The sequence below is a fragment of the Anomaloglossus baeobatrachus genome, chromosome 2, assembly GCF_048569485.1.
Source record: "Anomaloglossus baeobatrachus isolate aAnoBae1 chromosome 2, aAnoBae1.hap1, whole genome shotgun sequence".
NCBI classification, from domain to species: Eukaryota; Metazoa; Chordata; class Amphibia; order Anura; family Aromobatidae; genus Anomaloglossus; species Anomaloglossus baeobatrachus.
In genome coordinates, this window is record NC_134354.1 from 438,681,292 (window position 1) to 438,699,008 (window position 17,717).

The window sequence follows — 17,717 nt, forward strand, 5'->3', positions numbered from 1 at the left end:
CTTCTATGGTGGCCTCATCTCCAAGCAGTGCCATCTTTTCCTTGTACCACACAACCCATTGACTTTTTTGGGTATTCACCTCCGGCTCCCGTCTTTGCTCCCCTTGCTGTGGAAATTGTTCCTCGGTGCCATCTTGCAGGCAAGCGTGTTCCAATGCCTCAATTAGTTGCTCCTTAGAGAGTCCTTTGTAGCCGACACCTAATTCACGGGCCTTTGTTTGTAGACTCGCCACAGTCCAGTTCCTGTATCCTGAGGTTCTGGTTTCAGACGTCGATTGGCTGTTGTCCTCCATTTCTTCTGCTCTGATCCCGCCGCTGCCACCAGTTTGTGACGGGGTGTACATCAGAGCAAAGAGAGACAACAGGCCGAGGATGATCCAACAGGTTTACTAACAGGAATACAGGAACAGCACACGACAAGTCCAAATAAAACAGATTCGGGGGCACCTCCCGATAATCCAAAGTGCCAGATCACAACGTAATAGTCCTTTTCAGAGTCCCAGAAATCCCACACAATCCACTGGACGGCGAGGTCTGTCCGCAGATTCAGATCTCGCTCCCTTCCTCTTCAAAAACTCAACTCCCAACTGCATTTAGAAACAGGAGTGAATTGTTTGAGCTCGTGGGCCCGCCCCTCAAGGGTAGGGGTCTATGCAATGGTTGGGCCCACTAGAAGATTCTAGAAGGTTGGCTCCGAGATGTCTACAGGTTTGTGTAGTTGGCGTTATCCACTGCTTACGAAACAATGAGAAGTTCCCCTGGCTGTGTGGACAAGAGATAATTGCATTATGGGCCCAGAGACACAGGAGATGGGGGGAAGGTATGGTTACTTACATCCCAAGACATTTCAAAGTGTTCAGTAAGTACAACCAAAGGAAAGTGACATCACATCCTGACATAGTATTACAGCAAATACAGTGAGAAGGTAAAATACATCATGACAGGGCTATATTATGGAGAGGGGTAGTGTAGGGGTTATATTATTTAGAGGGCAGTGTATTAGGGATATAATATAGCGGTTCAGTGTGGGGGATATTATGGAGAGGGGCAGTTTGGGGGGATATTTTGTGCAGGACACACATTGAGGGGTAATTATTTATCGAGAGGCACATCATAGGAGATATTTATATTTGTTAGGCAGTATAATGATACTTTAATTTTGAAGGGCATCTTGTTGGGATGTGCTACAGAAGACGTAGAAGAGGATAGTCTGCAGAGACAAGCTTTGTGCATAAAATATCTACTGACGTACTAGATTTGGTGCATGCCATGTTCTCTTTGGTTCAGACAGTATGGGCCCATTCACCCTGCTGTATTAACTAATTATTTAATTGAAGCGAAAGAATGAGGTCAACTAATTTAGTAAATACTTCTATTTTTATATGCTTTTTTATGTGCTTGCCAACTTTTTTTTTATATATACTACTACATATCCATGTTGGTATTGTTTTTCTTACATAGAAAATAGGAAATTAGGGATGCACAGCACAAAATCAACACGATTGAGTGCAGCCTATGTGTAAAACAATGATGCAAGCAAAAAGGAGAAAACAGTACACATAATAGAGGTGCACATCAGGATCATGCAATATTCAAATATAATAAATTTTTATTGGGTCAAAAAGAAAAAAAAAAAAGGAAAGACAAGGACATCATAAAAACCTTTAAAATACACATATGACATATGACCTCACTGATACTCCAATTGAATTAAGTTGCTTTCCATGTGGATAAACAGATAGTAGTTCAATCAACAATATATAACATGCAAAACACCTTCTTGATCAAAAGATGAGGACAAATACCTAGTAAGACAATTAATACTGAGGTAGTATATAACGTGAAGAGAGCCCTCAAATTGGTAGTTACACAGTTATACCATGACTGAGGACTGCGTCCATATTAATAGTATGCACATCCGGCCCCTCCAATGCTACCCTAGTACTATAGCTATAGCAATATGGATTATATATAACAGTGTGAGACACAATGATCAGTCAAAAAGTGGCCAAATACTAGGTAAGTTGGATATAATTGCATGAAAGGAGAACGCATAGTATCAGGTAAAATACGTGGAACAACAAGTCCCAGCCAGGGAATTTCACGAAGCTCATGCAGCCAGGGACCGCAGATCACACTAGTAGTTGCTGTGATCTATGGCCGTTTCCTGACCCCACTTTTACTCCTTTGTATGATTCATGCATACCTTCTTTGACTGCGCCGGGCCCGGCTGGTAAACGCGCTTATTTTGCGCCCATACTGCTTGTATGCTTAATGGATATGTCTTTGTGATTCTCCTTGCACTTTGTATGGGTGGAGAGCTGTGCACTCTCCTTGTATTCACAATCTTGCCAGCCCAGGCATCTCTGGCACTTGTGTATTTTAAAGGTTTTTATGATGTCCTTGTCTTTTCTTTTTGACCCAATAAAAATTTATTATATTTGAATATTGCATGATCCTGATGTGCGCCTCTATTATGTGTACTGTTTTCTCCTTTTTGCTTTCTTACATAGAAGGCAATGTCTTTTAAGGAACACTTATGTCGGTTTTCACATGTCCGTATTTGCTCCATTTCTTTTTTTATCTTTTGGCATAATGAAGAATCTTTGTGTATTTAAATATTAACAATATGCTAAGCTAACGATCCCTGCCACATTGGTCACCACTGTAGATAGTGATAGGCTGCAGCTCCCCACCAGATGATGAAGGAAGCAGATCGGCAAGTTACCCAGACAGCATATAAAATACCCAGACAGCATATAAAAAGTGGTGGAAGATGATTAAGAGTATATAGATTTATTTTTAGAATGCATTGGACCCTTTAAGGAAAAAAAGAGGAGTGGACTACCCCTTTAATTTAGAAACCCCAAACCTTGTTGACAGGTATGTGACATGAAACGTCTACCATTCAAAGCTAAATCTAAAACAGGGCCCCTTCCCCCAAATATTGCATGTTATTGATATATTTCCATGTAGAGCTGTTGGGCCCTCTTAGGCAACAGGCACATGCTCTCTGACTAATGCACATAACATTTAGTTCACACCGTTTATACTGCTCACCTGCAAGTAGTTTGCTAAATGCAATGACAGAGCGTCATCCTTCGAGCAGCGCAAAAGTGTAGCTCCCATGTTGGACGTAGTATTGTGCAAATCAAAAACAAAGTCATACAGACATCCGGAGCCATATCTCTGGTTCAGTTCTCTTGCTCGCTTAAATTCATATGGGTCATTGTCTGAATCTGCTGAGCTGATGGAAAAGGACAAGTGTTGGTCAACAAGGTACAGGATTTCTGCATTTACCCTTCTGCCATGAATCCCAATGATATATGTGTATATATATAATATTATATACAGTGCCTACAAGTAGTATTCAACCCCCTGCAGATTTAACAGGTTTAAGCTGGGTTCACACTAAGCGACAGCGACAACGACGTCGCTGTTACGTCACCATTTTCTGTTACGTAACAGCGACCTTGTAAGTCGCTGTTATGATCGCTGCTTAGCTGTCCAACACAGCGACGCAGCAGCGATCATAACGTCGCTGTGCTACATGTGCAGAGAGCAGGGAGCCGCGCTTAGCGCTGGCTCCTTGCTCTCCTAGGTACAGTACACATCGGGTTAATTAACCCGATGTGTACTGCAGCTACATGTCACAGTGCAGAGAGCAGGGAGCCGCGCACACTGCTTAGCGCTGGCTCCTTGCTCTCCTTGCTACAGTATACATCGGGTTAATTACCCGATGTGTACTGCAGCCACATGTGCACAGAGCAGGAGCCGGCCCTGGCAGCAAGGGCGGAGGCTGGTAACGAAGGTAAATATCGGGTAACCAGGGAAAGGTCTTCCCTTGGTTACCCGATGTTTACGCTGGTTACAGCTTACCGCAGCTGCCAGACGCCGGCTCCTGCTCCCTGCTCGCTTCATTTCGTCGCTCTCTCGCTGTCACACACAGCGATGTGTGTGTCACAGCGGGAGAGTGACGACCAAAAAATGAAGCTGGACATTCAGCAACGACCGGCGACCTCACAGCAGGGGCCAGGTCGTTGCTGGACGTCACACACAGCGACAGCGACGGGACGTCGCTGCAACGTCACTGAAAATGGTGACGTAGCAGCGACGTCGTTGTCGCTGTGTGTGACACCAGCTTTACACATTCGGAATTAACTTGGCATTGTGACATTTGGACTGTAGATCAGCCTGGAAGTGTGAAATGCACTGCAGCAAAAAAGAATGTTATTTCTTTTTTTATTATTTTTTTAAATTGTGAAAAGTTTATTCAGAGGGTCATTTATTATTCAACCCCTCAAACCACAAGAATTCTGTTTGGTTCCCCTAAAGTATTAAGAAGTATTTCAGGCACAAAGAACAATGAGCTTCACATGTTTGGATTAATTATCTCTTTTTCCAGCCTTTTCTGACTAATTAAGACCCTCCCCAAACTTGTGAACAGCACTCATACTTGGTCAACATGGGAAAGACAAAGGAGCATTCCAAGGCCATCAGAGACAAGATCGTGGAGGGTCACAAGGCTAGCAAGGGGTACAAAACCCTTTCCAAGGAGTTGGCCCTACCTGTCTCCACTGTTGGGAGCATCATCCGGAAGTGGAAGGCTTATGGAACTACTGTTAGCCTTCCACGGCCTGGACAGCCTTTGAAAGTTTCCACCCGTGCCGAGGCCAGGCTTGTCCGAAGAGTCAAGGCTAACCCAAGGACAACAAGGAAGGAGCTCCGGGAAGATCTCATGGCAGTGGGGACATTGGTTTCAGTCAATACCATAAGTAACGTACTCCACCGCAATGGTCTCCGTTCCAGACGAGCCCGTAAGGTACCTTTACTTTCAAATCGTCATGTCAAGGCTCGTCTACAGTTTGCTCATGATCACTTGGAGGACTCTGAGACAGACTGGTTCAAGGTTCTCTGGTCTGATGAGACCAAGATCGAGATCTTTGGTGCCAACCACACACATGACGTTTGGAGACTGGATGGCACTGCATACGACCCCAAGAATACCATCCCCACAGTCAAGCATGGTGGTGGCAGCATCATGCTGTGGGGCTGTTTCTCAGCCAAGGGGCCTGGCCATCTGGTCCGCATCCATGGGAAGATGGATAGCACGGCCTACCTGGAGATTTTGGCCAAGAACCTCCGCTCCTCCATCAAGGATCTTAAGATGGGTCGTCATTTCATCTTCCAACAAGACAACGACCCAAAGCACACAGCCAAGAAAACCAAGGCCTGGTTCAAGAGGGAAAAAATCAAGGTGTTGCAGTGGCCTAGTCAGTCTCCTGACCTTAACCCAATTGAAAACTTGTGGAAGGAGCTCAAGATTAAAGTCCACATGAGACACCCAAAGAACCTAGATAACTTGGAGAAGATCTGCATGGAGGAGTGGGCCAGGATAACTCCAGAGACCTGTGCCGGCCTGATCAGGTCTTATAAAAGACGACTATTAGCTGTAATTGCAAACAAGGGTTATTCCACAAAATATTAAACCTAGGGGTTGAATAATAATTGACCCACACTTTTATGTTGAAAATGTATTAAAATTTAACTGGAGCATCATAACTTGTTGGTTTGTAAGATTTATGCATCTGTTAATAAATCCTGCTCTTGTTTGAAGTTTGCAGGCTCTAACTTATTTGCATCTTATCAAACCTGCTAAATCTGCAGGGGGTTAAATACTACTTGTAGGCACTGTATATATATATATATATATATATATATATATATATATAAATAAAATATATTTCTTTTGGACTCCATTTGTGCACAGATATGTCTCTCTAGAATACATCTGGAATCAAAATTACACAATTACTTTTCCCTCAGACATACAGAATAAGGGTTCTTTCACATTGGCATATAAAACGGATGAGTGCAATGTGCACACGATCTGGACGCAGTGCGCCTTCTTTTGCAGGGCCGTGAGTGTTTTCCGCAGGAGACCGCAGCTGTTTATGCCCACGATCAATGCTCTGTCATCTGCAGCCCTGAGGAGAACACTCACTGCTCCACAGCACTAAATTGACATGCTGCGCCTCAGGAGGATGCACTACATATCAGTTTATGCTGAGCAACAGACAAGCACAGTGGGCATTTCTAGTAATCCCATCTACTGTGCTTGTACTGTAGAATGCAGCATTTTGAACGCAGCTGAAGCACGCGGCATCCAAAATGCTATGAACACTGATCGTGGACACACAACATTAAAGAGCCCTTATATTACAATGGCCTTACCTTAGAACGTCCTCTGAAAAGCAGCGATTAAGGTCACTGTCAATGTACCGCACACATTTGTTTACAGCAAGTGGATTTGCAAGACACGGTTCAGCCATAAACGTTGTCCTATGCAGTTCAGAGGGATCCTTCAACCAATGTTTAGCCAGAGTGACACCTGACATCTCATTTCCATGTGTACCTCCAAAGATAACCACACGGGAGACTGGTGAACACTCCATAGTGGAGCTCATCATTTCTTCCTGAAATACAGCAAAATATCATATTCATACTAAATGGTGGTAACATGCATGTAAGGCCTCGGTTCCACTTGCGTTTTATACGGACGAGTGCAATCCGATAAAAGATTGGATTGCACTCGCACCAGTGCAAAACTATGGGGCAGTGTCCATCTGTGATTGATTTCTCATGCCGTATCAGCCTTAGAAATGAATCACAGCATGCTGCGTTTGGCAGTGTGTCTCAGCTCATGCACCCCCATACATGTCTATGGCTGTGTGTGAAACATTGCACTGCAGTTGACGCGCCCACGGGGTCCTAAGGATTACTCGTCACCGGGCCGGTTTTGATTCGGGTTGTCACAGCGGCCAGGCCCGGTTCCGTGACCCTGGCGGTGTGACTCTACCTGTAGTGTGCGGCCAAGTCTTAGCCACTGCTGCGGGAGGTCTTCTCTGGGGCGGATGATAACGCAGCTCGGATGGTATAGCTCTCCATAGGCAGAGCTATACCCCAGGGAGGATGTTGGGAGTAGTAGTCCACTATATTAAAGGAGTGCAGGGTTGGAGGCAGTGAAGAAAGGGAGCGACACAGGGGTTGCAATCAAAGTTCTTTACTCACTGATATGTCGCTGCCTTTGGACTGCCAGTCCCTGCTGTCATGGGCTCCAGCCAATCCCGGATAGTTTGGAGGTCAGAACCAATGCGTTGAAGCTACACCGGGACCTGAGTCTTTGACTCCGTTCCTGTCTCGTATCACGAGTCCGTTACTGGTGCCACTCCTATGCTGCTGTGCCCCGGGAACAGGGAACTTGATGTGGGCCAGAAGACTTGAAATCCTCTGCCTGGCGGATTCTGCATGATCCTTCATGTTTATTATGCAGCTTCATAGACCTTCATGTATCATGCAGCCAGCCCCCCAGGCCTCCATGTATCATGCAGCCAGTCCCCCAGGCCTCCATGTATAATGCAGCCAGCCACCCAGGCCTCTGGCCACTGTGTAGTCACTGATTTATAAAAATAAAAAACAACAAGTACTCACCTCTCTCCTCCTTCAACCGCTGCTCCGTCCTCACCTCTCTCTTCCGTTCCCCTGCTGCTCCGTACTCACCTCTCTTCTCGTTCCCCTGCTGCTCTGGTCAGTGTCCTCCCGTCCTGCGCTCTGTGCTCTCAGCACAGCAGTCGCACAGGAGTGACGTCACCGCGTAGGCACGGGGGGAGAATGATGATGAATGGAGCAGCACTGGCTGCTCGATGCTTTATCATTGCTGTGTGTGATGACAAGGGATGGGGGGCCCAGTGCCGTCGCTGACACAGGGCAGGGGGGCCCAATGTGAGCGGCGACACCGGGCCATATAGTGGCCGCGTGGTCTGCGACAGAACAGAGCAGCTCCTCTCTCACAGAAAGAAGCTGGCTGATGATCTGCAGGGTGGCCACGGGCCCCTAAGCTCCCGTGCCCGATCGCAATGGTGACCCCTACGACCGCGGTAGTTACGCCCCTGGCCCCAACAACAACAAGGCACCTTGTGTGCCCCCCAAAATAATTGTGCCAAAGCCCCCCAAAAGTAAAGATGCCATGCCTATATACTAAAGCAAAAAAAAAAAAAGTACAGTCCGAAATACTCAGCTAACCTCACGTTCATAGTATAAAATTTTCTGAAAAGCATTGCTTCTAGGCAAAATAATCCTAAACATATGAAATCATAAACTTGCCAGTTATGTTGGTCAGTTTTCCTGCATGTACATATGTAAGTCAATGGAAAGAATCCATTAATATGGATGCCACACTTCAGTTTAGTACAATGCATAGAAAATTACCCTTCGCACTGACAAATACTAAAAAAAAAACAAAACTTGATAGATTATAAACACTGTTCAAAATATTTTACAGTTTTGTTTGATTTTACTAATGAATTAACAGTTTGAAAATCAGTAAAGTAAATTTTCTTTAAGCATTCGTAGCTTTAACAGTCATGATCTGGCATTAGAGCTTTCTACTAATAAAGAACCAGGCCTAAAATACAATGTTACCTGGGTTATATTCATTCTTCATTCAGTTTACGTTCGCCATTCCTTCTCTATGTTCAGTCTTCTGTGTTAGACCTTGTGAAATTCTTCATTATGTGCCAGTTCTGTCCTGTAAATAAGTGATAAATTAACTGACAATCTGGATTATTAGAAGTATCATCATCATCATCATCATCATCATCATCATCATCATCATCATCATCATCATCATCATACATTGTCATTTTATGCCTGATAGAATAGCAATGCAAGAATACCTTACCATTTCCTCATCCATAATGTAGAAGAGAAAAGGCTTGAACTCGAATTGCTTGTTTACCTAATCACTTATGTCGTTATTTGTGTAATGTTCACATTTGTTTTAAGTAATTAGATTTGCCTGTTCCAATTTAAGAACATACAAGCAGAATTAATGGCCAACAAGTATTCATTGCATAACTAATACAAACTGTATCAAAAGAGCTCACTGGATTATTATGGCGTCCCTCTGTGTCAGGAAAATATGCACAATCTATTTTAAAAACTGTGATGAATAGCAGCAAAGGTACACTGAAATGCCACTTACCAAGTAGTAATTGAATTAAGCAAAATAAGGGGCTAAAATATAACCTTTAATATATCAAAGTTATTAAAAACCTATTCTAATGGGTGAAGAAGTAACCAAAGCCCCTCTGGGTTCCAAATCCAACTGAACAAATTTAGTCAGATATGGCCATATACTCAGTGAATAGAAATGGCCAGCCCAGAGACGCCACTAATGTATAACAAAAGTAACAAAAACAAACATAACAAAAAAAAAACTGCTCACTGTATATGGCCGATTCCTTTGATGTAAAGTCCTGGTAATATTGGTAGCTCATAGATACAATATGGAGTCCAGTGATTCCTTATGATATGTGACGCCCCAGGGACATCGATCCAGCTTTAGGGACGCCACAGGGTCATCTTTTAATATGGCAAACAGGTATGTCAGATTTTGCATGTGTCGTGACGCCACTTACGGCTTGCGGTCAGGGATATGGGTGACCGACACTGCAGATTTTATGAGCGTCTGGGGCTGATGGGGTCTGCAGTCAGATGGTGTGGCCTCCCGTGAGTGAGGCAGGCCCCAGGGGCTCAGGTGTGTAGAATCTTGGGTCCCAGAATAACTCAGGCAGAGTCCAAAAGTCATTTAACTGATTTTTACTCACACTGATGTTATAGTGAGCTGACCCGGGCGTTGCTGTGATGAACCAGGAAGGACCAGGAGCTCCTTCAGGCCAGTCTGAGGGTAACAGATTAGCTCGCCTTCCTAGCACTTCTGTGTTCGGATGAACCCCTGATCTGAAGTACCATGGGGGTCTATCCAGGGAGTCGCTACTGCCTTTTCTCCCCTTTTTGGATCGTTTGCCGGCAGCGTGGACCAGGTGAGATGGCTCCTGGCTCTGTCTCCTTATGGGTCCCTGCGTTGCTGCTGAGGCTCAAACTCTGTGTGGTTGGTGAGGTACTTGTAGTTTCCCTCACCGGCAGGTTTAGCAGGTCGTTATAACGGGGTTTGCTCTAGGGACCTGTTCCCCGTACGTGCCTAGTCACCCCGGACACTTCTCTCTGACTCCTTGGTGACCGTTCTCCCCCACCAACTGTCACTACACTGAGCAGGGTCTGACTAGTGTGAGCGCGCGTATCCCCTAGCAACCGCCGCTCACCACTAGCAGACTGGCTCGCTCCACTCCTTTCCTGACAGTCTCTGCACTTTAGCTCCCAGCCCCTCCACTACACCCCTTGACAAGAATTGAAGGCCAGACCCCTCTGGAGACTGCCCAAGGGTCCCATCTAATGATGTGGGAGACCTGGTTGCTATGTGTCTGTGCGTATGTGGCGCCCTGGACTAGCCAGGTAGCCACAAACATAACATCACACACACCCCCTCCCCTGGATAGTTTACAACAGTCAATCAAAAACCCTTGTTGCCTCCCTCCAAGGTCTGATATCCACACCAGGTGGGGCGGAGCCAGGCGGTTGGCCCCACCCACCGAGGAGTTCACAGGCCTGGAGGCGGGAAAAGTGTCAGATGAGTTTTGGAGGTGGAAGTGAGAGGAGTAAACACTTCAGGTGTCTGGGTAGGAGCCCAGGCACTGACAGCAAGGTTGGCAGACGGTGGTGGCCGTCTGCAGGAGTTGGTGGAACTCTGCAAAGCCGTAAGGACCAGGGTCGGGCGGAGTGAACCTAAGCACACAGGCAGGGCCATCGGCCCCCAACCAGGCTTGGAGCCGCCGTCAATAGTCAAATCCGAGTGTGACAGGAACCCCAGGGGTTCCCCAACAACCAAGTCCCGACAGAAGGCAACAGTCCACACCGTGAGGATATACAGCCACCGCCACAGGCTAGAGATCCAAGGGCCAGCGCCTGCGGGCAAAACGGGTTCCTACGGCACCTATACGCCGGGGAGCGAACTACCGGTGGGCAACCACAGGAGTCAGAACATTCTAAAAGGTGCAGGGAAAGACAGCCACCATCAGCCGTCCGGGGAGAGCACATCAGTCCGGGGAGAGCACATCAACAACACTGCAGCCAGCTGTGGAACCCGTCCATCCGGCCGTTTTGGTTTACCAGAGACTCTGTCAGTGATTGTCTGAGTGAGTACACCAGTGCCGTCCGGCACCGCGCCGCGCAGTCCCTGCACCCCAGCCATCCAGCCTCCCCGTTACATCACCGGGCCCCGGGATCACCAACCCCCCTACCCACGGAGGGGACAAGATCCCAGCTGCAACCTACCATCTCTCCCGGGAACCCCGTTACCAGCAGCGGTGGTGCCATCATCACCACGTCCCGTGGGTGGCGGCGCGAACAATCTCCCTAAACATACCCCCCCTTTTCACTCACGGGCAAGGAGCGCTGCTCGAGTCCCCGGGTCCGGCCCACCGCTTGAGCCACCGAGCAGCAGAAGCCCCGGACCCGAGCGTGGCGAGCGCATCCCCTCCGCCCGCGATACGTACACACCTCATTCTGGCCCTCAGGATTACCTGGAAGTACTGTCCCAGCATGGGTTCAGTACTCAGTGGTGCCTGACCATGTTGTGGTCATACATTGTCCATGTTGGCTTCCAACAACAAAAAAACAAATTATGTGTTTTCTGACCCCTAAACGGACAATAACTAAATAGAAAAACACAATATAAATCAAATCAAATGTCTGTTAACAATGGTCAACAATTCAAATTCCCTCCTCAGATGGGAAAGCAGTCATCCCTTTCATCTGAGGAAGGGTATTCCCAAAGGGCAGTTCCTCCAGATACAGAGGAACTGAACTGACAAGCGGGTTTTTGAAAGTCAGGCAAGAGAACTTCGTGATAAGTTCAGGGAACGTGGATGCCCCTGTGAGATTCTCAAAAAAGCCTATCATGAGGTAAAAAGTGTCTCGAGGATAGATCTATTGGCGCATAAGGATAAATCCCCTACCCAGGATGGCACTACCAGATTTATTATGACATACAACAATGGAACCCTTGAAGTCCAAAAAATTCTTGAGCATTACTATTTGTTAATGGACAGGGATGTAGGCCCCTTACTTCCCCCATGTCTGTTGATCATCTATAAAAAGGGGAGGTTTTTGGGGGATAGGCTGGTCCATAGCCATTTTGTACGACAAATAGAAACTAACTGGCTGACTAAGGAAGTGAGGGGATGCTTCAAATGCTCTAAATGTGTAGCATGTCCCTACATTGAGGTAGGAAAAAACTTCAGAAGTAATGTCCTGAATAGGGACTTTGAGATACGCAACTTCACCAACTGTTGGACCCGAAGGGTTATCTATATAAAGCTATATATGCGTGCGGAATGGAGTATGTGGGAAAGACCATCCGCGAATTCAGACAGAGAATCGAGGACCATTAGCGAGACACATTTTGGAAAAAACACGGTGGGAACCCCACGGCTATACGCAGAGGCGTATCTAAGGGGGCTGGCGAGGCATCTTCTCGGGGCGCAGTGTCAGGGGGCGCGCTGTCGGGCTGACTGATGCAGCACTCTGAGTCTCCCCAGCGGCTGGGGACGGCATCAGCACCTTTCAGCAAGGGCGGGGATGTATGCTGCGGCCCCCGGGCCGAGTTCTGGGACCCGCAGCACTCATGCCGGCAGGCCGCACTTCCTGGCTGATGGCTCCTACATCCACACCTGAACGCAGCCTTCTCTGCGGTCTGCAGAGCCTAAGTTCATCTGTGGGCGGAGCTAGCATGTAGTGTGAACTGCGTCCAATAGAAAAAGTAGATGCTAGAATGTACGGGTTCCTTCCAGGTATGACTTGTCATGAAGCTGGTCACGCCCACTAACCTGGAAGGAGCCCGTACATTCTAGCCTCAACCCACAGATGCAGACACTGTTAGACAGGAGCCGAAGCATCATAGTATCATAGTATCATAGTTTTTAAGGTTGAAGGGAGACTCTAAGTCCATCTAGTTCAACCCGTAGCCTAACATGTTGATCCAGAGGAAGGCAAAAAAAAAAACCAAAAAAAAAAAACCCCAATGTGACAAACAAGTTCCAATGGGGAAAAAATTTCCTTCCTGACTCCACATCCGGCAATCAGACTAGTTCCCTGGATCAATACCCTGTCATAAAATCTAATATACATAACTGGTAATATTAAATTTTTCAAGAAAGGCGTCCAGGCTCTGCTTAAATGTTAGTAGTGAATCACTCATTACAACATCATGCGGCAGAGAGTTCCATAGTCTCACTGCTCGTACAGTAAAGAATCCTCGTCTGTCATTATGATTAAACCTTCTTTCCTCAAGACATAGCGGATGCCCCCGTGTTCCAGTCGCAGGCCTAGGTGTAAAAAGATCTTTGGAAAGGTCTCTGTACTGTCCCCTCATATATTTATACATTGTGATTAGATCCCCCCTAAGCCTTCGTTTTTCCAAACTAAATAACCCCAAGTTTAATAACCTGTCTTGGTATTGCAGCCCACCCATTCCTCTAATAATCTTGGTCGCTCTTCTCTGCACCCTCTCCAGTTCAGCTATGTCCTTCTTATATATCGGTGACCAGAATTGTACACAGTATTCTAAGTGCGGTCGCACTAGTGACTTGTACAGAGGTAGAACTATATTTTTTTCATGAACACTTATACCTCTTTTAATACATCCCATTATTTTATTAGCCCTGGCAGCAGTTGCCTGACACTGTCCACTAAAGTGAAGTTTACCATCCACCCATACACCCAAGTCTTTTTCTGTGTCTGTTTTACCCAGTGTTGTACAATTAAGTACATAATCATAAATGTTATTTCCTCTACCCAAGTGCATGACCTTACATTTATCTACATTAAACTTCAATTGCCACTTCTCAGCCCAATCCTCCAATTTACATAAATCTCCCTGTAATATAAAATTATCCTCCTCTGTATTGATTACCCTGCAGAGTTTAGTATCATCTGCAAATATTGAAATTCTACTCCGCATGCCCCCAACAAGGTCATTTATAAATATGTTGAAAAGAAGCGGGCCCAATACTGACCCCTGTGGTACCCCACTATGAACTGAGACCCAGTCCGAGTACGTACCATTAATAACCACCCTTTGTTTCCTATCACTGAGCCAGTTTTTAACCCAGTTACACAAATTTTCCCCTATCCCCATTATTCTCATTTTATGTACCAACCTTTTGTGTGGCACCGTATCAAAAGCTTTTGAAAAGTCCATATACACAACATCCACTGCATTTCCCTGGTCCAGGCTTGAACTTACCTCTTCATAGAAGCTGATCAAATTAGTTTGACAGGATCGATCCCTCATAAACCCATGTTGATAGTCTGTCATAAGGTTATTTTTCTTGAGATACTCCAGTATAGCATCTCTCAAGAAACCCTCAAGGATTTTACCAACCGTAGAGGTTAAACTTTCCGGCCTATAATTTCCCGGCTCAGTTTTTGTCCCCTTTTTGAATATTTGCACCACATTTGCTATGCGCCAGTCCTGCGGTACCGACCCTGTTATTAAGGAATCTGTGAAGATTAAAAATAGTGGTCTATCTATCACAGAACTCAATTCCTGTAGTACTCTGGGGTGTATGCCATCCGGGCCCGGAGATTTGTCAACCTTAGTGATTTCGAGGCGGCGGCGTACTTCCTGCTGGGTTAAGCAGGTAATATTCAAGGGTGAATTTATGGCATCACTGGTCATGTCATCTGCCATGGCATTTTCTTGTATAAAAACCGTAGAAAAAAATTCATTCAGCAGGTTGGCTTTACCCTCATCCCCTTCTACCATTTCACCAAGACTATTTTTAAGGGGGCCAACACTATCGCTTTTCAGTTTTTTACTGTTTATGTAGTTAAAGAATATTTTAGGATTATTTTTACTTTCTCTTGCAATGAGTCTCTCTGTCTCAAACTTAGCTAACTTAATTTGCTTTTTACATATTTTATTTAATTTTCTATAATTATATAATGCTTCATCACTACCTACCCTCTTTAATTCTTTTAAGGCTTTCTGTTTTTCTTTTATTGCTTCCCTTACAGCTCTATTTAGCCATAGGGGTTTCTTCCTATTTCTAGCATGTTTGTTCCCATAGGGTATATTTTCTGCACAAGCCCTATTCAGGATGCTCATAAAAGTCTCCCATTTGCTTTGTGTACTTTTATTACTTCGTACATCATCTCAGTTTATTGCACTAAGATCATCTCTCAACCGTTTAAAATTTGCTTTCCTGAAGTTTAGTGTCCTTGTAGCCCCTCTACTATACATCTTACTAAAGAATACATGAAAACTTATTATTTTGTGATCACTATTCCCCAAGTAACCCCCAACTTGTATATTTGATATGCGGTCTGGCCTATTGGTTAGTACAAGGTCTAGTAGTGCTCCCCCTCTTGATGCCCCCCCCATCAACTTCACGCTGAGCTGTATGTCCTGTCCCCCCCCACCCCAGTGCTATATACCCCCAGAACTCTCTATTCACCCCACCCCAGTGCTATATACCCCCAGAACTATCTATTAACGCCACCCCAGTGCTGTATACCACCAAAACTGTCCATTAACGCAACCCCAGTGCTGTATACCCCCAGAACTCTCTATTCACCCGACTCCAGTGCTGTATGCCCCTAGAACTGTCTATTCACCCCATCCAACTGCTATATAACCCCAGAACTGTCTATTAACCCCACCCCAGTGCTATATACTCCCAGAACTCTCTATTCATCTCACCCCAGTGCTGTATACCCCCAGAACTGTCTGTCCCCTGATCTCAGAGCTGTACACCCACCAGAACTATCTATTCCCCCCACTCCAGTGCTATATACCTCCCAGAGCTGTATATCCTCCCACCCCAGTGCTGTATACCCCCCAGAGCTGTTTGTCCCCCACTCCAGTTCTATATATCCCCTGAGCTGTTTGTCCCCCACTCCAGTGCTGTATACCCTCAGAGCTGTTTGTCCCCCACTCCAGTGCTGTATACCCTCGGAGCTGTTTGTCCCCCACTCCAGTGCTGTATACCCTCGGAGCTGTTTGTCCCCCACTCCAGTGCTGTATACCCTCAGAGCTGTTTGTCCCCCACTCCAGTGCTGTATAACCCAAGAGCTGTATGTCCCCCCCACTCCAGTGCAGTATACCACCCCAGAGCTGTATACCCACCAGAGCTGTATGTCCCCCACCCCAGTGCTTTATACCCCCCAGAGCTGTACGTCTCCCACCTTAGTGCTATATACCCCCCAGAGCTGTACATCCCCCACCCCAGTGCTGTATACCACCTCAAATCTGAATGCCTTCCTCTAGAACTGTATGGCCCCCCATTGCTGTACGTCCTCAGTCTCTCCTGTGATATATATACAGCAGTGTCAGTGTGCTCTGTGTGTGGCCATGTCTGTTAGTCATGGCCACCAATCAGCGCGGCACAGCCAAGGGCCGAGGAGGAGCTGAACGGAGACATGCGGGGGAGGTGAGTGAGGATGCTGCCGGCTTCCCCATATTAATAATATCTGTAATGTGTCTGTGTGTGCATGTATCGCAAGATCAGGTCACATTCGCATGACACTCGGCTCACGCTCGCAGTAGAGCTTGATCCGAGGGTCATTAGCATATCACATCTGTTGCACTCGCATTGAATGCCATACACTAATGTGACTCCAGCCTTTATTTGTGATACTGACTAATTTTCATCATTAGGCCTGAGTCCCACTTGCGCATTGCTTACCATGCGAGAGTATCAGATGCGATATGCTAATGACCCTCGTCTCAGGCTCTGCTGCGAGCATGAGCCGAGTGTCATGCGACTGTGATCCAATCTTAAGATCAGATCACAGCTTCGGACAAGAGGAACGGAGGGAGTAATTCTCCCCCTTCTCCACGGCCTGTCTCTGTGTACATCGTACTGCACTCTGATGACATCCAAGTGCAGTGCGATGTTTCACACGCTTCCGTAGACCTGTATGCGTGTGTGAGCTGAGACTTGCAGACACTCGCAGCATGCTGCAATTCTTTTTTCATGCCAATATATCATGAAAAATCAATTGCAGATGGACACTGCCCCATCATTTTACACTGGTGCGAGTGCAATTCGATGTTTTATCAGATTGCACTTGTCCGTGCAAAACGCAAGTGGAACCGAGGCCTTAAGGTGGCTTTACACGCTACGACATCGCTAATGCAAACTCGTTGGGGTCACGGAATTGGTGATGCACATCCGGCCGCATTAGCGATGCCGTTGCGTGTGACACCTATGAGCGCTTTTGCATAGTCGCAAAAACATGCAAAATCGCTCATCGGTGACATGGGGGTCCATTCTCAAAAATCGTTGCTGCAGCAGTAACGAAGTTGTTCCTCGTTCCTGCGGCAGCACACATTGCTCCGTGTGACACCACAGGAACGAGGAAGCTCTCCTTACCTGCCTCCCGGCCACAATGCGGAAGGAAGGAGGTGGGCGGGATGTTACGTCCCGCTCATCTCCGCCCCTCCGCTTCTATTGGGCGGCGGTTCATTGACGCAGCTGTGACGCTGAACGAATCGCCCCCTTAGAAAGGAGGCGGTTCGCCGGTCACAGCGACGTCGCCGGACAGGTAAGTAGTGTGACGGGTCTGGGCGATGTTGTGCGGCACGGGCAGCGATTTGCCTGTGTCGCACAACAGATGGGGGCGGGTACCCATGCTAGCGATATCGGTACCGTTATCGCAGCGTGTAAAGCGGCCTTTACTGTAGTTCCTGTATAGTCCTCAGTCTGATGATGACTGATAGTTGGGAGTTATCTCCTTACCATTGTTAAAAGAAAT

At 46.5% G+C, this 17,717-nt stretch overlaps 2 protein-coding genes across 3 annotated transcripts in view; one reads left to right on the plus strand and one right to left on the minus strand.

The window, feature by feature from the left end:
• POR (cytochrome p450 oxidoreductase) overlaps positions 1 to 17,717 on the plus strand; it is a 438,013-nt gene that overhangs the window by 148,171 nt on the left and 272,125 nt on the right. The gene's annotated exons all lie outside the window — the stretch shown is intronic.
• The window catches only part of LOC142291616 (N-acyl-aromatic-L-amino acid amidohydrolase (carboxylate-forming)-like), a 64,755-nt gene that overhangs the window by 15,412 nt on the left and 31,626 nt on the right, over positions 1 to 17,717 (minus strand). For both annotated transcript variants that reach the window (XM_075336270.1, XM_075336271.1), the window contains exons 2-4: positions 8,481 to 8,586; positions 6,234 to 6,475; positions 3,060 to 3,246 (exon numbers count right to left, since the gene is read on the minus strand). In XM_075336270.1, coding sequence (XP_075192385.1) covers positions 3,060 to 3,246; positions 6,234 to 6,475; positions 8,481 to 8,495 — 444 coding nt within the window. In that variant the 5' untranslated portion in view covers positions 8,496 to 8,586. The remainder of the gene's footprint in view (positions 1 to 3,059; positions 3,247 to 6,233; positions 6,476 to 8,480; positions 8,587 to 17,717) is intronic.